This window comes from Triturus cristatus, chromosome 8, assembly GCF_964204655.1.
Source record: "Triturus cristatus chromosome 8, aTriCri1.1, whole genome shotgun sequence".
Lineage (NCBI taxonomy): Eukaryota > Metazoa > Chordata > Amphibia > Caudata > Salamandridae > Triturus > Triturus cristatus.
The window spans coordinates 472,705,168-472,732,788 of record NC_140591.1 but is presented as its reverse complement, the minus strand read 5'-3'; the positions used below and the strand labels follow the sequence as shown (position 1 = coordinate 472,732,788).

General features: G+C 48.6%; 1 protein-coding gene across 1 annotated transcript in view; it reads left to right on the top strand.

Moving 5' to 3' along the window:
- NAA16 (N-alpha-acetyltransferase 16, NatA auxiliary subunit) overlaps window positions 1–27,621 on the top strand; it is a 597,575-nt gene that overhangs the window by 230,717 nt on the left and 339,237 nt on the right. Inside the window, exon 8 of the mRNA XM_085621946.1 lies at window positions 13,716–13,811. Within this exon, the coding sequence (XP_085478072.1) occupies window positions 13,716–13,811 (96 nt within the window). The remainder of the gene's footprint in view (window positions 1–13,715; window positions 13,812–27,621) is intronic.

Here is a 27,621-nt window from a genome sequence, read left to right as displayed (position 1 = left end):
CCACGAATAGAAGGTTCCCACCGCAGCCACTCCGCCAGGGGCTCCAAGGCGAGCGCGAAAAGGAGCGGCGATAACGGGCAGCCCTGCCGCGTACCCCTACCCAGCTCGAACGAAGCCGACACTCTACCGTTCACCACGACCTGCGCCAGCGGGCCAGAGTACAACAATTTTACCCAACTGATGAATCCTGGGCCAAACCCAAACTTCGCGAGCGTCGCCCAAATATAAGGCCATTCAAGCGTGTCAAACGCCATAGTGGCGTCCAAGGACGCCAAAATGGCCGGCTCTCGTATGAACGGGACACGTGCGAGCACCCCATGCAAACGCCGCAGGTTAAGCGCTGTATTGCGATGAGGGATGAAGCCGGACTGATCCTGGTGAATCAAGTCACACACTACGCCGACCAGCCGATTGGCCAACACCTTGGCGAGGATTTTGGGCTCTGCATTCAATAACGAAATAGGCCGATAGGATGTGACCCGGTCCCGTGGCCTCCCCTCCTTATGGATAACCACGATAGTAGCTAGACGCTGGTCTAGCGGGAGGGAACCCGCCGAGTGGGCCGCGAGGAACATAGCACGGAGATGCGGTGCTAGCGTATCCGGTCGCAGTTTATACAACTCGACGGGAAGACCATTAGGGCCCATGGCCTTGCCGGAAGCGACCGAACGTATGGCGAGGGCAATTTCTTCGGAAGTTGGAGCAGCGTCCAACGACACTCTGTCCTCCTCCGAAAGGGAAGGCAGCGCGATATCCCTGAGCAGGGCGTGGGAATCCTCTTCAGAGCGGGAGGACACCGGGGAATACACCCCACGGAAATAGTCTGCAAAGCAGGAGACAATTTCTTCTGGTTCAGTGACACACACACACCGTTCTGTTTCTCAATCAACGGGACAACTCGACTCGCTCTCTCCTTTTTGTCCAACCATGCAATCAATTTACCAGCCTTATCACCCACATCATACAGTCTCCCCTGTTGCTCTCTACTGAGGCCCCTGGCCGCCTCCGTGACGAGGGCCTTATAAGCCGCTTGCTTGAGTCGGAGAACATGTAATTTGTCATCCGTCACCCCACATTCTAGATCACCCTCCAACTCGGTTATCTCAGCTTCAACACGAGTCACCTCCTCCCGCTCGCGCCTCCGGGAATGGGAAATAAGGGACAAGGCCTCTCCCCTGAGTACCGTCTTGAACGCCTCCCACAATGAGATCGCCGATGACACAGACCCCACATTCTCGTCAAAGTAGCGCTTAAGGGATTTAACCAGCTCTGCGCGAATGGTGGGGTCACGCAGGTACCAGGGATTAATCGGGACCACCCTACCCTCTCCCCTCGGAAGAATATCAAAGTGCAACAAGAGTGGAGAGTGGTCCGAAATACCCCGTGCCAGATGGCGCACCTCCCCTATCCTCCCAACGTGCGCCGCCGGAACCAGGACATAATCTAGCCGTGAGAGACTACCATGAGCCCCTGAATGGAAGGTGTACTGCAGCTGCGTGGGATGTTACAAACGCCAACAATCCACCAGCCCCAAGGTATCCAAGAGGCCAGACAACCATGCCTGGGCACGGGGGAGATCCCTAGGGGGGTGACGATCCACAGTTCCGGAAACCACAGCATTAAAATCCCCCCCCACCACTAGAATCCCCTCCGGAAGGCCAAGGAGGAGGCGCCCCAGGTCCGCAAAGGTGGTCGTCTGCAGCCCCGGCGGGACATAGACAGACACGAAAACGACCACTCTGCCCTCCATTCTACCCACCAAAACCGTGTAGCGTCCCCTGTCGTCATGGTGCACCTCATCAATCTCCAACGGGAGCGAGTTCTTAACCATAATGCCCACACCCCTTGAACCAGACGTGAAGCCCGAATGGGCCACAAGGCGGTAGCCCCGTCGATTCATGGCACAAAAGGAGTTGCCAATGAGGTGTGTCTCCTGCAGAAAAACTATATCGGGCGAAATTCGCTTCAAGAACTGCAGGACCACACCTCGTTTTATCCTGTCCCCCAATCCATTAACATTCCAGGACAACAGACTCAGTCCCCTACCCCCCATCATAAACAGAAGCCATCACTCGTCCCCCAGAGAGCACTTTAGAAATGATACAACGATGCTTTTGCCTTGTGGTAGAAACGAACAACACCCCACCCCAACCCACCCACTCCAACAAAACTCCCCCCTCCCTGCACCCCTGCATGAGCCCAGACAGCCCCCCCAACTTGCAGTGTGCCTGTCGCCCCTATATAGTAAAACTAGCTAGACCCCCTAGAGGAGGAAAGAGTACCCCTTCTAGACCCCACACAACCTCCAAGGGAGGGGAAAGAACAAAGACAGAAGCTTGGTCGAAAGTGGCATCATAGTCATCCAGAGTGAGGCCCAATATCAACCCCTCAGTCCCGATCCAGTGGGCCGTCTCCTCCCGCCGCCCCCCCGCCCACCATCACGAGCACTACCCCCAGACAGAGTGTCCAGCCAATCCCCGGCCGCTTCGGGACGATCAAAAAAGTGCGTGCGACCATCCACCTCTACCCGCAGCTTGGCCGGGAAGAGCATGGCGTATTTTAAGTTCATGTCCCGGAGCCGGCGCTTAACACCCAGGAAACTCAGTCTCTGTTTCTGGACCGCTTGATTGAAATCGGGATAAAAGTTCACCTCCATATTTTCCAGCTTAATCGGCCCTTGCAGTCTGGAGGCTTGCAAGATCGCGTCCCTGTCCCGAAAGTTAAAAATCCGGGCAATGAGAGGCTGCGGAGGGGCTCCGACCTTCGGCCTTCCCCCGGGAACTCTGTGGGCCCTCTCCACGGCAAAGAATTTACTCAGTCCCCGAGGCTGGAGATGGGTAGCGATCAGGTCCTCTACAAAAAGATCCGCCGCCGCTTCCTCCCGTCCCTCGGGTACTCCGATGATGCGGATGTTATTCCTCCGGGCCCGACTCTCAGAATCTTCCAGGCGCCGATCCATAAGCGCACTCGCCTGACGAAGTCGGTGCATCTCCGTTTGGAGGGATGCCACCTCAGTCGTGAGGCCCGACGCGGTGTGGGCCAAAGAATCGACCCGGTCGTTGGTCTTGGAGAGATCAGCCCTCACCAGGTTGACATCAACTAGGACCGCGTCGATTTTATGGGCTAAGGTGTCAAACCGCTGGCCCACCGAGGCCTTCATCTCAGCAATGGCGCCCATGACGTCTTGCAGAGTCAACTCTGTGGGCAAATCCGGGGCATCAGGAGGGCACTCAGAGGACTTGTGCGGTCCACCGGGAGATCCTTTCGGGAGGGTGTAGCGGTCCATGATGTTGGCCTGATGTGCGGCGCCACGCCGGGTCGACTTGGCCTTCAACCGATCGCCATCTTGTTTCGTGGCCATCGTCGCGGGTCTCACACCCTCACCAGCCACGCAGTAAAAGGCAAGCAATCAAGGCCACGGGCTCACCCCAGGACGGCGGAGCGGGCCACAGCAGGCAGGCAGGCTGGGTCACCCAGCGAGGCCACCCCCACACAAAGAGCGCCGCGATCCCACTTGCAAAGACGGCAAGGGGGCGCGAAAGTGAAAGTGCGGGGTACGCGACTCGTCAGGCCCAGCCCGCCGTTGTTGTTCACTTTGTCACCGGGTCGCCCCCAAACGCGAGCCCGGGGTCAGGAGCAAAGGAGGCCGCAAACTTCAATCGGTGCTCACTCCGGCACCCGAGGTCCGATTCGAAAATGGGAAACGGGTACCACCTCGGCTCAGGCTCACCGACACAGTCCCCTCAACCGATGCTGGATGAAGACAGGATAAACGTAGGAGGTCGCGGAGGTCCTCGGGAGCCTTGCACCTACGCGGCCATCTTGGTTGCGCGCTAGGCTCCTCCATTTCTGCCATCTTTGAGTGTATTACTTTAACATAGCGATGACCCCTATATGCAAATTCGACTGTTGCGGACATCTTTCAGTGTTTATCTCTAACATTACAATGACCCATATGCACAAATATAACTGTTTAGGCCCTCTTTAAGTGTATGTCTTTAACATAACGATGACCCCTATGTCCAATCTAAGTCGTTACCAGTAAATGCAAGCTGGCCTCGTGGGCACTTATTGCTAAAAATTAAAAAATGAAGAAAAAAAATTGAAACATTTTTTTGGGTACCAGGGCTCATACTGTTCGCTTTCTGGACAAACTTCTTCGTGAAGTTCTTATAAAGAAGCCACTCTTCATATACACCCCGAATACATTATTTTACTCAAATGGGTGCAGTGCTATGTTTTGTGAGACTTTTCTGGGGACACGCCAAAGGTTTGACGTATAGGAACGCCAACCCCCTCTTCCCGCGGTGCAGGAACCTCAGCCCTTTCATGGCTTCAAACTGGGATCAGGCAGGCATGTCACCGGAGCACAGATCTTCCCAGTCCCCTCCAGCATCACCCCTAAACTGTTTGTTTGCCCTTAGCGGCATACAACCAAACCTGTATGAGGCATGGTCGGACATTTTCCTAATGGGTGTCAGTCCATCATATCTGACAAATAGGTCATTCTGATTGTTCTATGTCCTACACACACACACACGCACGCACGCACGCACCCACACACGCGCACATACACCAACCCACACACGCGCACATACACCAACCACGCGCACGACCACACACCAACCCACACACCAATACGCGCACATACACCAACCCACACACGCGCACATACACCAACCACGCGCACGACCACACACATGACCACAGGCACGACCACACACATGACCACACGCACAACCAACCACCACACACACCACCACACCCACAAAGGGAGGAGACAACTGCAGCTGGACCTTCGGCTCGATCAGGACAGCAGAACCACCGGAAAAGGAACCCCTCGGCACGACCTGGGCAGCAAGAAGTTGTCACTAGAGACATCGTGATCCTATGAACAATAGTGTCATCAATGATCTAATCCAAACTGTAAACTGTGACAAATAACATCCCTATATATTGCAGTACAACAAAAATAGCAACAAGCATTGGCATAGCCAATAATTCTCGCCTTTGGGACCTTATAAGTGTTTTGCCATGCAACAGTTGTTGTTGCTCCAAGGATAATGTGCTGCATAACTAAATACTTATAAGGTCCCAAAAGCGAGACCTATTGGCTATGCCAATGCTTGTTCGGGTTGCTCTTTGTCATGCGACTGCAATCAATAGATTAGTCTATAGAATCACTTGGAGGAATCTCGATCCCTGCTCCATTCCCTTTTTGATATTTTGGACTCTGAACTTGTCACCTTTTGGCTGTGGTAGGAGCCATTAGTTGTTTCCAATGTATCAGGCCCATTTACCTTGGGACCTAGTTTCCAAAAGCTGCTGCACTAGTCGACCAACTGCAGCTGCCCAAACCAGGTTAATCAACAACGTAGCACCAAATGGCATAGTGCCTTTCTGACGGGCTGGATTTCCTTTCCTTTCTTCGTGTTTTCGTTGTTGCGCCGTCTCTAACCTTTTCTTATCCCAAGGTTCGCTGCCTACCTATGCAGTACACTTCCTTAGAGTGCTATGTTTTCCTTGGTTAGGGATCTCACACCTAAAGTTCCGAGCTTTGAGCGCCTAGGAGGCTTTGTGCAAGCTCTGCCGCATGCCAGCCCTCTTCCTGGCTCCCGAAGGAGAGCTGACACTGTAGCGGCACATTACCTCACTGTTGCAGTCGCACTCTTCACTCTGTTAGGTGGTTGTGAATGCAACTTTACAGTTTTTACAGCTATTGTAGTCACTGCAGCACTGTCCTTATAGGCTTAGATGACTCCTGGGGCACTGTTCACCAAGTTCTCAAAATTAAATTATCAGCCCGCCTTCGTCCCGTGTAGATTTGTGGCAAAATGAGGAGAGTTGGGCAGGCGAATGACGCCGAGATGTTCTATTGAGCGCGGGACTTGGGCTATTAAATTCTCAGACTCGCCGTTCCTCCTCTCTCCAACTCTCAAAGTGCGGGGCAGAGAGGCAGGCATGAGCACGTCAGCACCACACATTTTGGACAGACCATGTCTCCTCATCACATCGCGTCTCAGTCGGCCAGTCTGGAAAGACGGAGGTCCCAGTGAAAGGGTGTTTTCTGTGGGATGTAAGATTGAATTCGGACTTGTATGGCTGGTATATCTATTGAACCACTAGACTCTTGCTAGCACCTGGTTCAGGATTCACCAGCTCACTTTATAGCAGGACACCCTACTAGCCAATATAATGTCTTCCTACCGCTCTTTTGCTGACCTGTTCCTAGGCTTCCTTCAAGAGTCCCACAAATCTAGGGCACTTAACTTGTGGCTTGCAGATAGATCGTCAGTCAGCTAACAACCCCTATTGCTCTGGCAGTGACCCAGATGCCAACACTTGGCCCTCTTTGGGTATCTTCTCCTCTCCGCCTGGAGTAATGATATTGAATTCCATTGCTTCCCAGGGTCTGTCCTACCTTTCTTTGGTCTCTGCAAATTGGGATTGTTTCCTGTCTCCCGAGATTGACAAGACCGTCTGTGCTCTGGGCAACATAGCTAACGATGTCCAAGCTATATAGGCTTTTTGCCCCGGTACTAAATCGGGTACAATCAAATCATTGTCCAAGAGACATCCAATTCTTTGCTTCACCCACTCACCACCCGTGGCTGATAATTCATTTGCACATCAGCTCAGGCATTGAGATTCTCCTGGTTTTCTACACTGGTTATGAAGTCTGTGCCATTGGCATCAGCGAGAACCTCCTCAGGTTTCAGATACCTCCTCTCAACCATAGTACTATGAGCTGCTTTATTTCCCAGGACAGGAACTCTTCCTCCCATTGATGCTAGCTTCTAAAGCAAACCCCATTGTGTTTGTTTCATGGCCTCTGGGTCCCTTTCCCACATGTCCATAGCCACTAGGTTAATTGCAACAGGGCCCTCTCAGGTCTTTTCAACCACAGTTAATACACTCGCTCTGATGGGTGCAGCTGGTACAGGGTCTTTCCCCAGACAGTCTTTTATAGTAACCTTCTTTGGGACTTCTAATTCAGGTGATCACCCTCGGCTTGGAAGAACTTTCCTGTCCTCAATTCTCATTTTACTGTTCCTGATTTGAAACCCAAATCCTTTCCTGTTTCTGTCCCCCTTTTGGGAATTGCTTTGGCCCTTACCATCTGGTTTGAAACCAGTCTCTTGAGAGTTCCTCTCTCTCTTTGGATAAGAGCCATGATGTTCCACCCTAGCCCTTTGGTAACCGTGTTAGCTAACCACTTATCAATGAAAACCACAAGCTTGTCCATTGCCTCTTGCTGGAAGCGGCCCCACCCTCCTCCTATTGCCGCTTGGTTTCTTTGGCTGTGGGATGTCTTGTCCTTGGAGCTACTCACGGTTTGCCTCAATCACACACACTCTATTTGACCGCATTTGGCAGCCACTTATACGCTATTTCACCAAAACCGAGCACTCCCGCTTGATGCCCCCAGACTGCGCGCCCTGCAGTTGTTCGAAGACTCCCTGGAGCCCTTCTCTCGGGGTCAGAGGCCGGAGTCCCTGGAGCAACCCGCTTGAACTGCCAGGCGTGTCCCTTTGCCCCTGAGGTCATTGCCCCCCCCACTCTAAGCCCTGGCCCCTCCCCCCCTCCCAATGGCGCATCCTCCCTTGATCCCCTTTCTCCTCCCTCCCCCCTAGGAGGACTCACTCTTAGCTGATTTCTTCTCTTTCTTTCTGTCCTCACCTATTTTCTGACTTTTATTTTCCTTCTTTCCATTGTTGTATGGTTCCCTTTGTATTGTGTATGGCAAAGTATATTAATATTGTCGTAGTGTGAAGTGTCTCCCTGCTGCGGGGTGGGTGTTTCATATTTGTTGGGGCCATGTGTACTTATAGCATCTCAGCCAAAGAGTCATAACGGGTCTGTCATCCTTCTACTGGACGATCGAACTCTGGTTTAGGTGCTGCCCTCTTGTTCCTCCCATAGTCCCTCCCTTGGTTCTGGTGGGGTTTCTTTTTGGCGCTGCCACTTGTGATTTGGGAGGGCCCCATGCCTTCAATGCATTTTTTGTATCAGGGTTTGTGGAGGCGGGGCTGCTCTGATGAGCCGACCCTGAACTGATAACTTACTGTGTAGCTCAGCCTATTAAGCCTTCCCACCCTTGTCTTTCCTTCACTGCGACATGTACTTACTATTTGTTTGAATTCAATAAACGGTATTAAACAAAAAAAACCTACAAGCTTTTCTGCATACTTCTCAGCCACATCTGACAAATATTAACTGAGTTGAGTAGATAACTTCCTCAAGTCTGTCATCTTCATCTTATAAGGTAATGAAATCCTTGGCTTTCATCCCTGTGACCCACTCACTCAAGTCACACAATACTCCTGAATGTAGGTTTTAAATGTTAACCCGTTTGCTCATTCACAGGCTTCCTTCCAATGACTCGCGTATCTTTCATGGGCAAGTGACTCGTGAGAGTGGCTGCCTTAGACGCATCATTCAAAATCTGAGCTTTGCAAGCAATCTCAAAATCCACAAACCATTCCAAAATATGTTGGCCCTCCGCATAAATGTGCACAATTAATGTTGAAACCTTGGCAGGAATTCATGAAGAGTTCAACGTGGAATCAATTTTCCAGATGTAGATTCTCTTTCTCCGAAGCTATCCTGTCCTTTTCCCTTTCCTTTTTCTTTCCTTGACCCTTTCTTTCTAACTTTCCCTTCATCTTTCCTCCTGGTCCTAGCATGCTAATATCAGCTTCTCCTTCTCAAACTCCCTGGTCTTCGCGTCTTCCTCTACTAAAGCATTCTGAAGAACCAACTGCACATTTTGGGTCTCAACTAGACTTAACCCTCTCAAGGGAATAGCTCCTGGAGTTGGTGACAATGGTACCTCAGAAATCGGTGGCTGGGATCATCTTGGGGAAACATTGGAAAACAAATTTGGGGATGCACACTGGGTTTTTCTCGGAAAAAAACAGAGCAAAGGGCGCTACAGCATTCCCTCAGAGATCGTATCATGGTTGGTGCACTCCTCCAAGGCCTGCACAGGTTCAGGATCTTACTCATGTCAAGGGACAGGCATAGGCCTTTGTGCGCACACACAATTAATGTGAGGCTGAAGCCAAAATAAAAAAGCAGGATAACCGATACTCTCATTTGGGCACTCTGGGCAAGAGAACTCCATGGTTCACCATGGAGGGGGAATTCCAGTCCCAACAGTGTTTGCTCTATTGGCACCATCAGGGCAACCTACTTATGCTACTTTCTTCCTGGACAAATGGATGCTGGAAACTTACTGTTAATTTTTACCAACGGTGGATGACGTTGGGTTTCCGCCTGAGACAGTCCATCTCTCTCCTTCCCTATATTAATTTACCTAACCCCTCTATGGAGGAGGAGAGGCTTCCTCAGGTGATGCTAAAGAGGGCTCTTAATGTTTACATCATGTGCTGATCAGTTTTTAATGGTTTTTGCTGGTGCTGGTAAGGAAAAACCAGTCCTGGAGCAAATCTTGTGCAGTTGCATAAGAACTTGCTATGACCTGGCCAAAAAGGATCCTCTAGAGGGCTTTTGGGCTTATTCCGCCAGGGCCAAGGCTGCCAACCCAAGGTGTTTCCACAGTCTGTTACATTTTTGGACATCTGCCTGGCTGCTATAGGGCATCCACTCAGTTCTTCACCAGGCACCACTTTCACAGTAATCAAGTCCGTAGGGTGGGTCATTTTGCTCGCTTGGATCGGCAGAGCTTCAGGTTGTAAATCACTCCTCAGAACCTGCATTTTTTGGGAGTTATTGGTTTGTTGTCTATTCAAATTTAATGTCCTAACAGTTAGAAGTACTTATCAGAAGGACAAGTTATTTACTTTTGGTAACCTTTCTGGTGGATACTTTATCTAAGTGAAGATTCCTCTTTGTCCTCCCTTCTACCTGGTCTGTGGAGTGGAATTTTGAGATTTTAAAAACCTACAAGTTAGATTGTGTACACTTTCATGTAGGCATTATGTCCCATCTGATCTGCGTCTGAGGGCATGGAAGATTTCATTGGATAACCGACATCAGTGAGAAGTGGTGTCACCTTTATCTAGCTCTGTGCCATAACTTAAAGAGGTGGTGGGGTAGTCCCGGAGTCTGATGGAGCAATTGCTATGAAAGGTTGTAGATTCAGTCTGGTGCCTGTCGGAATCCAAAAGGTGACAGTGGTTAGATAAAGAATCCACCAGAATCAACGTACATACAAGGTATGTAACTTGTCCATCAACACCTTAGCGATGCTTAAATAAGACTATATGATCTCAAGAGGATGCTGCGATAAGAATGTCTGATTGTCCTCCAATCTGGCCAAATTAAAAGCGATATATATATATATATATATATATATATCAGTGAAAAAACCATAGGTTTCACACATGTTATAGTTAGCTGGACATTTTACTGATAAAAAACCAATGAAATTCCCCCGTTATAGTTAGTGCAGGCAACTATAACTCACGCGACCGCAATCCTCTGCTGATGCTAATACTGTATTTAGACACTTATTTGCCCATGTCTTCTTCCATTAAATTTTAGCTATACATATATTACAAATATTTTTTTTTCATAAAGACACATATGTCATCAGCAGAGGATTGCGGTCGCGTGAGTTATAGTTGCCTGCACTAACTATAACGGGGGAATTTCATTGGTTTTTTATCAGTAAAATGTCCAGCTAACTATAACATGTGTGAAACCTATGGTTTTTTCACTGAATTTGCAAGGTTTTTTAAATGCTAATTCCTAACTATAACGTGTGTGAAACCTATGGTTTTTTCAGTGAATTTGTACGGTTTTTTAAATGCTAAGTTACTTTACGCCATTCGTGGCGTGCGCGCCCACTTAACGCAGTTCGGTCCCTGCGCGCACGGTGCGCTTCGCGCACCGTGAGCACGCGGTGAACACCGCGCGCACCGCACCGCGCGCCCACTTTACGCAGTTAGTGCTGTGGATGGGCCATGTACGCACGATGCGCTTCGCGCACCGTGCGCACATGGAGGACATAATATGCGCTTCGTTGTGAAAGGTAAGCTTTTAAATTTTTTACAAGTAAAAAATGTTGCCATGCACGAATGGTGCCCTTCGAGCACCATTTGCACATGGGGTGGGGAGAGTGTGGATTATTTTTTTTTTAATTTTGTTTTTTTTTTACGGTAAGCGTAATCGGCGATTTTTCGTAAAAATATAAAAATGTATTTTTGGCATTGGGGGATCTTTGAGGACACATTAATCAAGGCTAGGTGGTTAGGAGCTGTCTAAACAGTCCCTTTACATGTTTTTTGCCTTTGTTTTTCCTCCCCCCCTCAGAGTGCGAGAGAGAAAATGGCGACCGCCGCTTCCTGGTTTCGAACGATTCGAATGTTTACTAAGATCTAACAGCCAATCAGAATCGCGCTCGCGCACGGCACCGTACGCGTACGGTAAGCTTACCGTAAGCGCACGGTAAGCGCACCGTAAGCTGGCTCAGATATATATATTGATTTAAATGCTATTTTCTCAGGAACTACTGAACAGATTTACACCAGACCTACAAAAGGCACTTCCTTGACCTGAGGACTAACTCTCTGCCAAATTTCAAGTAACTCTGTTCAGCCGTTCGGGCTGTAGCTGTGTCTAAAGGTCCTATGGAAAAATGCATGGGAAAAACGCGTTTTGGGACCCCCCTTTTATCTCAGCCCCCGCTTGACGAATCCCCCCGAGACTTTCAGGGTAGGAGCGGAGCGTAGCGCCCCACCTATTTTGAAAATTTCGCGAGGATTCGTCGACCGGCGCCAAAGTTATTCCAAATAGAATGTTGCGGATTTCCTATGGAAACAGGGTCCTAACTATAACTATCTACTGGCGACCGCCAGTAGATAATATATATCTCGAACTTCCATCATGCATAGTCTATCCGGATTCCATCTTCAGACTTAGCTTGCTAACAATATATATTTCCTTCTCGTTTAGTGTATGCCCATATCTGTCAAAATAATTTTATTAAGTCATCTGATTGCATTGCAACAGGAGCTTGGAGCTCTGTTTTTTCATCATCCACTGAACTGAGAATGTTTTCTTTCTTAAGCAAAATAGATACATAAGATTTGTTCCCACATGGATTCCAACGTAATTTCATATTTAGGCAACAGTAAATAGTCAGCTGCTGTCCTGACTTTGAGCTTTGATGCCTAATTAGTTAAACTTGGTGTGTCTCCAGAATAAAGTTTAGCAATGTTTTTATTCAGCTTCAGTATACAGCCTTGACTAAATTACTCCATTTTACAGTGATCCATTTTTACATGTACTTGAATGAAACAGAGCTGATCTTTAGAGCCACACATTTCAACTTAAATCTGCCCAGCTTTTCGTAATCTGTTAGTGGAGTGGACGACTAGAAATGTTCTCAACCGAATTCACACCAACACAGAGGCGCTCTTCATAGCCTTGATTAGGGAACCAGTACCTGATTGCTGCTGTGGGCTGCTCCCTGCTCCTTCCAAAAGTGTTTGAAACCTGTAACATTGATAGCAAACAAGGGTAAGCTGCAGTCTTCCAGGTATACAACCTCAGGCAAAATTCTGCATTTTCCAATGCTTAGACTATTAAAATTCTATCTTTCTACGTGCTATTGAGATGCTAATTTACCCAGCTGCATTAAATCCAGAATGCGGCAGCCATAATTATCCAGGCCCAACTATATTTCCCATATCTAATGAGCTTTGCACAGGTTACCTATTTGTAGGCGAGTGCTACTTATCGCAATCACAGTCAAACATGTTCATCAGAACTCACCCTACTTTTCGGTGACCAAAGTTATATGGTGTGTTTCTGGGTAAACCCTTCTTTCAGCACAATAGACAGTGCTATGTTTGTATAAGTACAGGAGAGTCTGATGTGGGAACAGAACTTGCTCGGTGGCAACGGCCTAGTCTAAAAATCCTTCCTAGTCTCCACACCAATCTGTCTTTTAAAATTCATGAATTCCCTAAAAACCTGGTTATTTGTTCACTCTGATTTCTTCCATTCTATGTTTTGTGCTGACGTACATGTAATCTACTGTGTTATTACTTGGTGCCATGAAGCTGTGGTGAACATGCTTTTTTTTATAGATTAAAAAACGCATATTAACACGAATATGCATGTAGCTGAATCAATTACTAATCTTTATCCATAACTGAAACTGATCCATGCAAAGTGTATGTGGTAAGACATTTTCATCTATATATCAGTGACGTCTTTGATTTTGTTTAGGTGTTCTGGACTAGGTTTGAAAACTTTGTTTGAGACTCTAAGACTAGTTATTATACCTAATCATACAGTGTTAGACCGAAAAGGCAAATTCTATATGTATTATTTTCAGTTTAAAAATGACTTGTGTTAACAGTCTTGTTGGTAACAAATGGTGCTTCTGTTTTTTGATACGTAATTCATCATTCACGAAAATATAAATGATCTGCATTTCCTCACATGAGTAAAATGCCAATCTTTACAAAGAGACTTACATCACCTCTTTGATTTTATTACCTTTTCAGTACAGTACGATTATACTTGAGAGAGACTTTAAAATATGTCTGGAAAGTGCCAGTGCTAATGTATGAGAAACATCTCCAACTGGAATTTAGGTATTTGAAAGTCTAATGAAAATGTGAGCTCTTTTCTAAACTGCTATCTTTTTGAATGCATGCTTAATAATGCTGTTCACCATTCTTCTATATTGTTTGATTTTAATATTTTACATATGACATTTGCTTTGTTGATGCCAGGTAACATAGATGACATGCTTCGTATATATGAAGAAGTCAGCAAGAAACATCCTAGAGCTGTCTCCCCCAGAAGGTTACCATTAAACTGTGTTTCAGGTAAATTGCTATCAAATTTAGCCACTACTGTGCCATTTTCAACTTTTGCAAAGAACTCTGCTCAAAGCATGCCTGTTATGTACACTTCCTAGTATATGACACACACAGATAAACTACTTGACAGTGCTTCATACTGGATGAGTATAATTTTGAAAGCAGCAGATAAAGCAGCATTTTCAGAATCGCAGTAAACACCAACACTGGTATTTGATGTATTGAGTTCAAAGTAATAACATCTGTTTCTTCTTTTACATATTTGTCTCAGAATATGGTGTTTCTTTATTGAAACTTGTATTCATCTGAACCATGACTGACTATGGACCATTCTAGCAGCATATGTTGCATATTAACATTTAAAAAATGTTTTGGTTAGAACATTATGTTCGAGGCATGTGAGCTGTAGTGTTGGGTCCGGATGTTTGCAAGCGGTTTCTCTTCGAGGAATTCTTTTCCAGTCGCGAGGTAGGTGACTCCTCCTTTCGGTGATAGTGCGCCTGGGCATCGACTCCATTGTTAGATTATTTTTTTCTGCCATTGGGTTCGGATGTGTATTGCTGCGCTCCAGTTCGAAGCCGTTCTTCGGGTTCCCCTCGGTGCGCAATCCACTCTACCCTTGTCGGCAGTATTTGGAACACGTATCCCACTTCTCAGCGTATCGTATTAGTCGAGGAAAACCTTGATTTCGATTCGAAAACTTCGGGTAGGCCGTCCGGCCTAACCGCATTGGTCCACCTCGCAGTCTGTGGAATGGACTCCATTCAAATTCTGTCCTCGGTGCCACGCCAAGTATCCGCGCACTGACTCGCACGAAGTGTGCAACTTGTGCTTGTCTCCGGAGCACAACGAACAGGACTGCGACGCATGCTGATTGTTTCGATCGAAGAAAACGCTCCGCGATCGTTGGGCTCGGCATCGCAAAATGCAGAGTCAAAACATCGAATACACACCAGACCTCTTCGGTGAAGGATCCAAGCACGAATTCGACGCACAAGGGGCAGAGGAAGAACAAGAAGAACTTGCATCTATTCCGGAATCGGACTCCGAGATGGAAGAAGACTTGCCACAAGGTCAACTTCCCATGAGTACCGAACATCCCTTGCCCCAAATGCCACATCAGCCCAAACAAAAGGCTTCAGTCCCACATCCGCCTTCGGGCCACGGTCGGCACTGAGAATATGCTTCTGGGGCCCCTGCCCTCCGGTTCGGCACCGAAACACGTCACTAAGCCTTCCGGCTCCTGATCGAGTCAGCCAAAGTCTGACACCCAGCCGAAACCTTCAGGCTCGAAACAAAAAACCGCTTTGGAGCCTAAATCATTGACACCGAAATCCGACTCCTTCGGAACCGAAACCTTCCGCGTCAAAAAGTCATTCTACCCGGCACCGAAATCCTCTGTTAGAAAACCAAAAAATGCTCCTCTGAAGCTGCAGGATTCGATTTTCGACGTCCCAACACCCAAATCGGACCCAAAACAAAAGGAACTTTATATAAATCCAGCCACAGGACTTATTAAATCGCCTCAGAAAAGCAAACTTGAGTCAGAGGACACCCGTTATCATATTCCTATGAAGAGGAAGAATGTAAGTACTAACCCCTCTCTACTTCCCCCTCCACCATGTTCACCTGCACCATCTTCTCCACCTTTAGAGCATTTACTCATTACACCAACTAAATCTCCACCAACACCACCACCTGATAATACTGATGGTGATGATGGAGGTGGGGGGTGGGGGGGTGGGGGACAGTATTTTACCAATAGATCCCTGGAAGGATTACAACGCTGATTCACCCACTGATAACTTCCCAGATCTTTACCCTGCAAAATCTTCCCCTCCTGATGACAATGTAGGATATCCTCGACCTGATTCCGTAGCAGAACGATCTCTACACACACTAGATGTTAGAAGAACTCTACTTTATTATGTGGAAAGAACCAAAGATTTTCGTAAGACAACCGCTTTTGGTTGCTTTTTCGACACCATAGAAAGGCAATCCCATATCTAATTCGGTATTGCAAGATGGATCGTGACATGTATCCAAACATGTTATGTGAAAGCGAAAAGAACCTTGACAGTACCCCCCTAGAGCGCATTCCACCCGCAAAATAGGGGCTACATGGCCTTCTTAGGGAATATTCCTCTACCTGACATCTGTAAGGCATCAACATGGCCTACACCGCACACATTCACCAAGCATTATTGTGTAGATGTGTTGGCGAGGCAACAAGCTAATGTAGGTCAGGCAGTACTTAAAACACTTTTTCAAACAACTGCAACAGCTACAGGTTAGCCACTGCTTTGGAAGTATACTGCTGTATAGTCTTTACAAAACTTGTGATCTACAGCTCACATGCCTCGAACGGATAATGTTACTTACCCAGTAAGCATCTGTTATTGGCATGCAGAGCTGTAGATTCACATGCGCCCACCTGCTTCCCCGGGTACCTATACCTGTTGCAGTTTTCTTACTTTATATACATACGCATAGACATTTCTATTCTACACTTACTAACTCCATTCACACAGTCTGCGGGAAAACAATCTAACAATGGGGTTGATGCCCATGCTCACTAGCACGAAAGGAGGAGTCACCTACCTGGTGACTGAAAAAGACTTCTTCGAAGGAAAACAACTTGCAAACATCCAGATCTAGATGGCAGGAGTATGCAAAGCATGTGAATCTACAGCTCTACATGCCAAGAACAGATGGCCACTAATATTTATTGTAACAAATACACACGGTTAAAACAAAATACATCTGACTCGAATGCAGTTTAAGGCATGAGTGTGACCGGTGTTCATGCGCATCAGTCTTATGTGGCCCCCATTTCCCAAAGTGCATTTCCACATGCCTAAACACTTATTGCCTTTTACATTTTTTTTTACACAAATCTGAGAAGTTAGAAATATTAATAGAAATATTAATATGGTTACTTTTGGTGATGGGTTAAATTGGAGTATTTATATTTAAATTACTTAGATTCTGGATATTGAAGAGTTTGTGTTTCCTGTTGATAACTTCAAGGTAGCTCAGCTATTTACCTCTTATTGCTGCTATCGGTTGTGATCTGGAGTTCACAAGCTTGAACTTCAAACTGGTAATCTGAGGCGTCCATCCTTCCATGTTGATGATTTGAGGTCCATAAAAATGGATAATAGTAACGCCTGTTCACTGAAACGTTTGGGCACAGCAAAAACTTGGCATGAGTCACTAGATATCAAATATTTTCACACTTTTGATGACTAAAAAATTGAAGGCCCCATGGACTGCTAGGTTTACAAGTATCTTTTTTCAGCTGCTTTTTCTAATGCTGTTTGCCTGTGTTTTAAGTAGAACGTGAAACACGTCAGCTCCTGCATGTCAAACATGGAATCGGTCCATGGAATCTTTCAGGCAGTCTCACAGAAGACTTTGATGACTAAAAAATTGAAGGCCCCATGGACTGCTAGGTTTACAAGTATCTTTTTTTCAGCTGCTTTTTCTAATGCTGTTTGCCTGTGTTTTAAGTAGAACGTGAAACACGTCAGCTCCTGCATGTCAAACATGGAATCGGTCCATGGAATCTTTCAGGCAGCCTCACAGAAGAAATACATTTATTTGAAGAATTGCAAAATCATTTGGTATGTGGGAGATTAGAAATCTGAAAAATTCCAGTTAAGTAGAGGGTCGGATGTTGCTGAGGTAGTATTCGGGAATTAATTTTTCTGCGTAAATAACAAATGGCTGCTTTCCGTTTTTCTAAAAATCCACCTATAAGCACCACCTCTGTGTGCCGTGGTCCTTTATTTCCATTGTGCACCTTCTGATGTGGATTCAGAGTTCCGCGCCCAACATCCAGTATGCTAGGGAATGATGTCTCCTTCTACTGCAGGTTTCAAACCATGATGCAACTGTAGAAAATAAATAAATGTGGCTCAAGGTATGAGAGGCCTGTGGACTTGCTACCTCGTTGGGACCGTCGCCTCCAATATTTTGTTCTCCTGTCACTTGTAAGGTAAGACCCTCCGCCCTTGTGGACCTCCGTGATCATAGCATACCAGGCCGTCGCATCTTCTTCTAGTTTATCATCCCCATCGGACCCGTCTGATCCGAATTAGCTCTGCTGTCGCCCATTCCCCCAAAACCCCAGTCCACTTCTCCACCGTGGGGGGGGCATCGGACTTAACCAACTAATCGCGATCCTTCTCTTAGCCAAAACCAACCACAACTGGAGGAATCTTTGTGTAAGCTTTTTCCCTTTAAGTCTAGGGAGTAGACCCAACAACACCTATTTAATAGATTGGGGTAGCGTCCACCCCGTCACTCGATGTAAATTCTCCAGTATTGATCCCCAGAAGAGACACAGCTCTGGACAATCCCATATCATATGTAGGAACTGGGCGTCGCAGTGCCCACACCTGGAACATCGAGCAGGGTGATCCGGGTATATTTCATAGAGCACACTTGGTGTCAGGTAGGTTTGGTGTACTATATTAAATTGTGTAAGTTTAAATCTGGTATTTGAACTTATGTTTTTAACCCCTTCATGTACCTTTTGAATTCTGAGTCCGTTAGTGGCTCTCCCAGCACCACATCCCACTTAGCTTGAATAGGGAGCGGGAGCATAGTCAAGTCGCCCCTCAGTGCCCTATAAATGTGTGATACCAGTCTACGACCCCCCGCCAAGGTCAAAAGAGCCTGAAGCGTGGTAGTAGTGGGTGGCTCCTCCGGGAACGTCGGCCACACCTCTCGTACGACCGCTGAAATCTTGGCATATTGAAGATATTGCCCCCTGCCTAACTCGACCGTTGATTCCGCCTCCTCCCTGGTGATGAACTTTTGTCCCAAATATAAATCCCCCATCGTGCAACAGTCCCCCTCCGTCCATCTGAGAATGGACATGGTTTGACTTATTTGTTTAAACTGCACCACCACCCACAGCGGGGCCTACAGGGCATAGGGTGCTCTTTTCACTGCAGTTTTAATTGCGAGTTCCCAAATTGCTGCCACATGTCTGATAATATATGGGAGGTCCTCTGGGACTCTGGATCCCATCATAAGGAGGTCCGGGAGAGGGGTCCCTCCCGTGAGTACCCTCCAACAGCCGCCTCTCCCAGTTGTCATTCTCATCTAGCCACTGAGCGGTGTTTTGCAGCTGTGTCACCATGTAATAAATGCCCAACCGTTGGAACCTCCAATCCTCTCCGTTCACATGTCCTTTGTAGTGTATCCGGTTTCACCCTTTTCCTTTTGAACCCCATAAAAGATCCACCAATAGGCGATCCAGCTTACGGAAGTACGTCCATGGAATACGGTAGAGGGAATTCTGCATAGTGTATAAGCGACACAGGTGAATCACCATTTTTATTGAGGCTAATCGTCCCATCAGGGACAGGGGTAATTCTTTCCAGAATTCGATCGATTTACGGATACCTTCCACACAATTCCCCTTATTGCATTCCAGGTAAGCCTCCTGTGTGTGCGACAGCTTAATCCCAGAATAGCATATCGAGTCTCTAATCCAGGTCATCCCCACCATGGGTAACTCACTCTCCTCCTTGCCCACCAGGCTCCCCATTGGGAAAAGCTTTGACTTCTCTGGATTAAGGCAAAGCCCTGACAATTCGTCAAAGTCGTTTAGCTCCTTAAGGAGCTCAGGGACCGCTTCTTTTAGACGCCTAAGGTATACCAAGGTATCATCAACATACATTAACACCACATGAACTGTCAACCCCCAGACGAATCCCCCGGTGTGCCATCCTACATCTAAGGGAGGTCGCCAAGGGCTTCATCACAAGAGCGAAAAGGAGCGGCGACAAGGGGCAACCCTGTTGAGTACCTCTCTGGAGTTCTCAGCTATCTGTTACCTGATTGTGAAGGCGGATCCGAGCCGTTGGCTAATTATATACATTTTTTAACCATCTCAAATATGCATCTCCCAGTCCCATCCGTCCCAGCACCATCCACATATAATCCCATTCAATAGTCTCAAAGGCCTGTCGGATGTCCAGGAGACAGAGCCCAGTCCTTCTCCCGCAGGTGCGGCGTGTGACGGACATGTGCAAGTCTGCGCAGATCATGCGTTGTATTCCGACCGTTAACAAACCCTGCCTGATCTGGGTGGACAAATCGAGTCATATATGGCAAGAGCCGCGCTGCTAACACACCACTCAGAAGTTTCTCATCAATGTTCAGCAGAGTGATTGGCCTATAGGAGCCTGGGGAGAGGAGATCTCTATCCGGTTTCAGAATCATGGACACTAGTGCTTCCATCATAGTGGCAGGAAGGATCCCCTTATCCAGAGCCTCAGTATACACCGCCAACAAATGATCTACCAGATGTAGGGCAAACGTTTTATAAAATTCAGCGGGGAGACTCTCACGCCCTGGGCACTTTTCCAGTTTACATTTTTTGATCGCTGCTAATATTTCTCCCCTAGTGAGTGGCGCCCCTCGAGGTTCAGCATCTTCATCCTCAAGGATGGGAAATGTTATGTTCCCCCAAAAATCCTGCAATGTCTGTGGCCGAGTCTGTGTCACAGTCGAACATGTCTGACATAAATGAGTAGCGAATTCCTGTATAATCGCATCCTGGGTATATACCTAGTTTCCCGTGTTATTGTGATGCTTCAACACCGGAGTCTGTACCATCTCTGTACGGATGAGTCGTGGCAAGAGCGCTCCTGATCTGCCCCCCTCCATATACAGTTGTTGCCTGTAAGTGGTATAATTGTGTTTCTCAAATCGTGACCAAGCCTCAAGGAGGTCACCACGGAGTCACGTCCACTTTGTCAATGTCAGCGGGAGTCTTATATAGTATATGCTTTAGGGTCTGTAGGCATTGGCTGTCGGACTCCATAAGTAGTCCTCATGCAAACCCCCCTAATAACGACCTTCGTTGCCTCCCACTCCGTGGATCTAGCGGCTGTGGATCCCCAGTTTTTCCCAAAGTAATGACTAAGTGCTTCTGTCACGGTTTGCACATATGGGGGATCCGTAAGGGCCGCCGCTCGAAGCAGCTATAGCGGAATAGGTGGACGTCCCGGTCTGCTGGATAGCGTCAACAGTAATGGCGCATGGTCGGAGAGATATCTTGATAAATAGGAAATGGCCTTCGTGGCAACGGACAGGCCCGTGGAAAGACATCAATGGTCAATGTGGGAAAAGGTATGAGCTTGGGGGGTATACCAAGAGAACTCCCTTTTTGTGGGATTGCGCGCTCTCCATTCGTCATGAAGTTGCATAACTTAAAGGATACCAGTGAGGGATCTCAGCATGCTGGGTTTAGAAGGCTCTCTAGGGGGTTCCCTATCCAAATCCCCGTCAAATATACAAATAAAATCCCCCAAAAGAAGGACCTCAGCCTCTAAGTATGGGGTCGCCGCCTTTAAGATTGTTGGGAGGAAATCGGGGCAGTCCAAATTGGGGGCATAGACATTGATAATGCATATTTCCCTCCTTCCCACCTCCCAAACAGGATAACATACCATCCGTCAGGGTCTAGGACATGTTGAAGGTGTTGGAACGGGACCCCTGGCGCCACCCATATAAGTGCCCCTCCTGCAAAATCAGAATATGAAGTGGCGTAGATCTGCTCCATCCATCTCTTCCGTAGGCTCAATGTGCTCCCCCATATGTGTTTCTTGCAATGCTGCTATTGCTATCCTATATCTCTTCAGTAAGGCATGTATCCTTCACTGCTTGTCTAGGCCTGCCATCCCACGGACATTCTAGTTAAGGACCTTCAACAGTCATGACAATAGGACATTCAGCACCTATTTTACGTGCCCCTGAAGTCAGTGCGCCCATCTTGTTGGTTCTCCAGCCTGTGTATCCAAGTTTAATCCTGTGTCACTCTATTGGTTCCCTCGTAACAAAACCATCTTATAAGAAATGAACAAGCCCCACCCCCCCCCCCCCCCCCCCCACTTGGGCGGTAGTATAAATTGGTATTTGCACCTCCTGTGCCTCACACCAAACAATACATACCACCCCAAACCGCCCTCCACCCCCTCCCCTAGACGTTCCAAGATCAGTATATTCTGCTTAAGGCATTGACCCAAGCCTTCGTTATCTAATATGTTAATAATTGCGTCTTCTAAATGCTGTGCAAGAGAACTGGGGACGCCGGGTTGCTACATTTTTCTCAAGCCTCCCCGACGGCCCTGGTCTCTAGTGGGGACGTCGCTGCTCCGGCAGCCGCCCGTGCTCCTAGCAGAACAAATGCACCATCAGACCCCCAACCTATATCTAATAGAAATTAAGTATAGGCCATAAAGGAGAAACTTATTGCAACAGTCAGGGGTATCGCTCCCCCCAATCAAAAAATATAGATCTCCCATGGACCCATATTGTAACAGTTTCGATCGGATATGTCAGATTGCCATCCTGTCTGTAATATAAAACAGAACTGATCTGTAAATTACAGCAAATAATGTTCAGTGCATGGAGTTCATTCGTGGCCACTGCTGGGTTTGTCCCCCCCTCCCCCGCGCTCAATGTCTGGAGTCGTGTCCGCTGAATCTGGAACCACCTCTGACTCGGAGGCCTGCAACGTGCCGTCCTGTCTGACCGTTATACGACCCAGGCTCATCGTTCTTTTTTTTGGATTCTGACACGTAGGCTGTCTCCGGCCCCTCGAATTGGACTGCGAAGACGGTGTCCCAATTGAACTCATAGAAGGGACCAGGCATCTCCCATCCGGGGCCCTGGTATCCAGCCAGTCACTCGCTTCCCCTGCCGAGAAGAACAACGCTCGCCCCTCACTTTCCACCCTAAGTGTCGCCGGGAACATGAGGCTATATTTTAAGTTCAAGTCTCTAAGTCTCGGTTTCACTATGATGAAGGTTTTCCCCTGTTCCTGGAACCTTTGGGTGTAGTCCGGGAATATTGCTATGGAATGTCCCTCAAAGAAATATTGTTTGCCGCTGTGGGAAAGTTGAAGCAGAAGATCTCTATCCCGGAAGTTAAATAATTTTGCAATTATGGCACGAGGAGGCGCTCCAGGCCTGACAACGCCCTGTGTGCCCACTCCACACTAAAGAACTTCGACAAGTGTTTGGGAGCCATTTCTCGAGTGATCCAGTCTTCCAAGAACAGACCCACATCCGGACCTTCCGCTCTCTCGGAAAACCCCACAAGTCTTAGATTCCCTCTCCTGGAGCAACCTTCGGAGTCCTCCGCCCGGTTATCGAGCTTGATCATCTGTTGCTTCAGCTCCACCACTATCTCGCTAAGGTTAGAGAAATCCAACCAGAGAGCGGTCTGGTACCTGTAGTCCCTCAGCGTGGTTGGGCAAAGTCCACTACAGGTTTTTGCCGGGAGAATCTGAATTGCTCCCAACGTGCCTCACTGGTATCTTGTGCTGCGCTTGGGGATCTGCTTATCGAGGGCTGGTGGGGTTCAGGCGCTAGCATCCGTCACTCCGTCACCACGACGTCCGCTCAGGGGATTCACCTGTGGTCTAGTCGTAGCCCAGGACCGGGTAACGTCACTCCTCCCCCGGGGTATTGAGCGGGGACACGCCACCAACTAGGTGTGCAAGGCAGGGGCTCTCACTGTCTGCACTCGCCGGGTCTGGGTCACTCCGCAGCAGGTGTTGGCCCCCGAAACGGCACCTCGATCGACAACTCCAATCAGGGACGGGATCCCGTTCCTCGGTGTAGGGCTCCACCGCTGAGGCACGGCCGCCCACTGGTAAATTGTAAATTGATACTTGTATAGCGCACTACTCACCGCAAGGGTCTCAAGGCGCTTGTACGAATACCGCTGTGGAACCCATCCTGGCTTTCCCTGTGAGGCGTCCACTCCTGGGCACCCCCAAGATGGAGGCCAGGCATCCTATCGTTGTGGAGATTAAGCACTGGTGTCACAGCCTCTGATTTCGCACGATCCTGGGGTTGGGATCGCCGCCGCGGAGCCCTGGACTCACTCTCTTCACTCCGGCAGATCGCAGGGACGAGCACCAGGGTACTCTGGCACTTGACCCTGCTCTCTGAGCCTGCGTCTCGGCTCCCCACAGGACAAGATGGCGCTGTTGCGCAGTAGAGACAATACTGCTACTCCGGTATCTTCAACATTGTTCTCTCCTCCGCGACCTTCGCTTGCAGTTGTGTGGGAGTCTGCAGTAGATCAGGAAACAGGCTGGGTTCATTACAGGGTTAGGATCATGCAGGATTCTTGCTTATATCGGGCTGCCGCACGGAGCGCGGCTAAGACACGTCTAGGCGGCCATGATGGCAAGCCACGCCCCCCTTGGGATCAAAACTTGACTCAAAGTTGTGTAACAAGTGTGAACTCGTGCACCTAAAGGCAAAAAGTGTCTGAGAAGCAAAGCTGTATATTGCCAACACAAGAAGTAGTCGTAGGCCTTGCATAGTCCAGCTGCCAACTTGATGGCGCAGACTCGCTCCTGAGTCTGCTCCTGCAAGAGGTCATCTTTGCAGTTGAAGTTCTCCGATAAGTCAAAATCAAAGTCCAAATGGAAGCACATGAAAGGGAAGCTGGACTTGACCCCATATTGGCACTCTCGAGGAGGGTGTCACAATGTTTGTCGGTCTCCCCCCAGATCTCCAGTTGCAGAGCCGATGTCACAATTGATCTTGTGCACCTCAAATTCTCTGGGCTATTGGCTACATTGCAGCAAATTTCCCCCTTTAAGGATGCAATGCTGCATATATGGCATACCCTCAGGCATACACAGGGCCCCCCAGTCTGCTTGCCACCAGAGGATCAGTCCTTTGTGCAATCTGACCACCTTCAAACCATTATGGGCCCTAAACCGACTCTGGCTCAGACTACCACGCTGGCTCTGCTACCCATGCTGGTTCCTCCCTCATCAATGACGGTACAAATCTCTCAGGCGCTGGAAGAGGATCAGGTGCGGAGTCCGATATCTGACCCCTCCACCCCCCCCCCTCAAACCAAGTTCTGCCCTATCCTTATAGTGCAATTTGCCTGATTCTGATCCAGTGCTTCTGCCTTGGCGAATGCACCATCAGAGGCTTCATATTGTAATTTGGCTCTGATTCTGAACAAAGTCCCCACTATCCAGGGGGCGCCAGGCGGCACACAAGCGGAATGGCCGCCATTGTGTGAGGCTTCCGCAGTTTGGCGCTACTATCCTGTAATTATCCTGTCCCGCCGCTGTGCTTCGTCCAACAAAACATTGGTATGCAGAGTTCAAACCCCGGGGAATAAGCGGACTGAGTTTTGAGGACGTCCGACGCGGATTGCTGATGTTATCGCCGGTAGCAAACGAGACCGCGGCGCGTCCCTGAGCAGCCTGGAACTGCCGCGGAGTGAAGACGCACACGCAAGCACCGTGGCTCCCACGAGGCATGTGGGCCAGAGTGCTGTAATGGCGGGAGATGCAGGGTGGTGAGTGCCTCTGTCTTGGCGCACGTACATCCTCTCATTGGGACGCACGCTGAAGTCCCAGGCAGCTCTTTATTTGTTCTGCGCTACCATAACTGCTGGCAGATAGGAGAGGGTGGTGAAGCACTGGCATTGAACACCGTGCGAATGACGGATCGGCCTTAAGCGGTGACCAGGCCACACAACGACTCCGTGTGTAGTGTGAGGTGCACGGCATCACAGGGAAGGATCTACTCTGGGAACTGCAGAAGTTGATTTGCATGTGACATTGACTATCAGTAATGCTGTAATACCCTGATTACTGACTGCGCGCCGGGAGTGGAGGTATTCGCTGCATTATTAGAGACAGATGACTGGCCGGGAGAGACACACTGCCTGAAGTTCTACTACCAGTCACTAAGGACTACTCACACACACGGCTGTGCGGAGCGCGCTTTCCTCAACATAGTCCTGGCGGTGTGCCTCTTCTGGAGCATTGGCTGGCCGTGCCTGACTCTCAAAGGCGCCATTCAAGAAAAACAATGTTTATAGGGAGGAGTCCAGTGGGGGCTTCCCTGCTGTTGTCGCCTCACCAGTAGGCCTCCCATAGCTATCTGCATCACTCAGTGGTCCAAGATGGGGAAACCAGATGCGCGCCAACCTCGTCTCACTTTCGACGCGAAGAACACTCGCCTGCAGACAGCGGAGGTGGACAATGGCGCTGAAGGGATGCTGCCTGAATCACAGCCTCCACAGGGCGAAGACGTGAAAGCGATCCTTCTGGAGGTGCGGCAGGGCTTCACGAGCATGGCAGACAAAATGGATGCCCTGACCACGTGTATGGACGCGATAGTCCACAAAATCGACGGTCACAAGACGGCCTTAAAGGATGCTGAACAATGCATATCAGAGGCTGAAGATACTACGACCCGCTTCCAAAGCACAGTGACGCAGATGGACAAGCTGCTAAAGATTATAGCTGCCAAGAATGAGGATATTGAAGCGAGAAGCAGAAGGAACATCCGCGTACTGGGAATACCGGAAAGTACCAACACGGGCAGAATGGAGGAATATATTGAGAGATTGCTGCTGGCGGTGGTAGGGACGGAATCTCTTTCCCCTCACTATATTGTCAAAAGGGCACATCGCTCCCTTGGGCCAAAGCCACCCCCCGGAAACAAGCCCAGACCCATCATCGCGTGCCTACTGAATTACAGTGATCGAGATGTGGCCCTAAAGGTGGCGAGAGAAAAGAAACAACTGCATTTCGAGGGGGGGGGCCCTTTACTATATACCCTGATTTCACTGCGCACGTCCAAGAAGAGCGGCGCAAATTCCTCCCTGTAAAGCAAAAACTATGACAGGCCCAAATTGATTATGCCCTTCTCAATCCCGCGCGCCTTCGGGTCACATACCAAGTGTAGGAGAGTAGGGTCTGCTATCCTATGGTCACCCCAAATTTTTGCTTTTTGCTTCACTGGTTTTCGACATATTGAGGCTGTGGGCCTGCTGATCAGACCCCCAGCCTGCTGTTCTCTCTACTAAATTGACACTATGCACTTCAGGTGCATACCCAATTGGAATTGGATCACCCTGTGAGCCCCTGTACCAGTGTACACTAGGTACCCAGGGCATTGGTGTATCTAAGGCCTACCAGGGGCTGAAGCATGTATTGTGCCACCCCTGGCCTGGCCTAACAATTTGACACAACTGGCTGATCACTCAGCTGGGGTAAGTTGGTGTAACCACCTCTTACTTAGGTGTAGTATACCTATACCTAACCTTAAATGGGACACATGTTAACCTATAAGTCACTCCTATGGCAGGCCTTAACATCCTGAAGGCAGAGTGCTTGGTTCCATGTGAGATGGTGCTCTGGCATGAGCTGAGCCTGTCTGCAGTGGTCGGAACAACTTCCTTCTACCGTTTCCAGATATCGCCATACCATATACTCTTAAGTGCATTATGAACCTCGCGGTTAAATGCTAACTTTGGTTTGGCTTTATCAAAACATGTCGAGTAAGGTGTCATACGAATTGGAATACTAACCCCTCGCCAATTCTGGCGACTGGGTTAGCATTCCACCCTTCTAGAGGGACACGACATGTACAGTACCTGAAACCCGGGTAAAATCAGACATAGCCTCAGCGCCACAAAATGGACGCTGCCACCACAGACACAAGTCTGCCCTCCTGCTGCTGGGAGTCCTTCCAGCTTGGGAGACGTGGACAAAGGGTTTCCTGCCAGGGGGGGTGCGAGCACCACCCCAGACAGGATTTTGTGTATTGGTCAGGTAGGGCTTGAATAGAATCAGACATGCCTGAGGCTCACAAGGAGCCTCGGTGCATATGCCAGTTCAAACAGGTCCTGGGGCACACCAGCCCCGGACCTGGGGCGAGCTGGACAAAGGATTGGGGGTGTAACCACCCCCCTTCCTGGTCCCACCCTTAGGGAGGGACCTAGCAGGTAGTCCGGC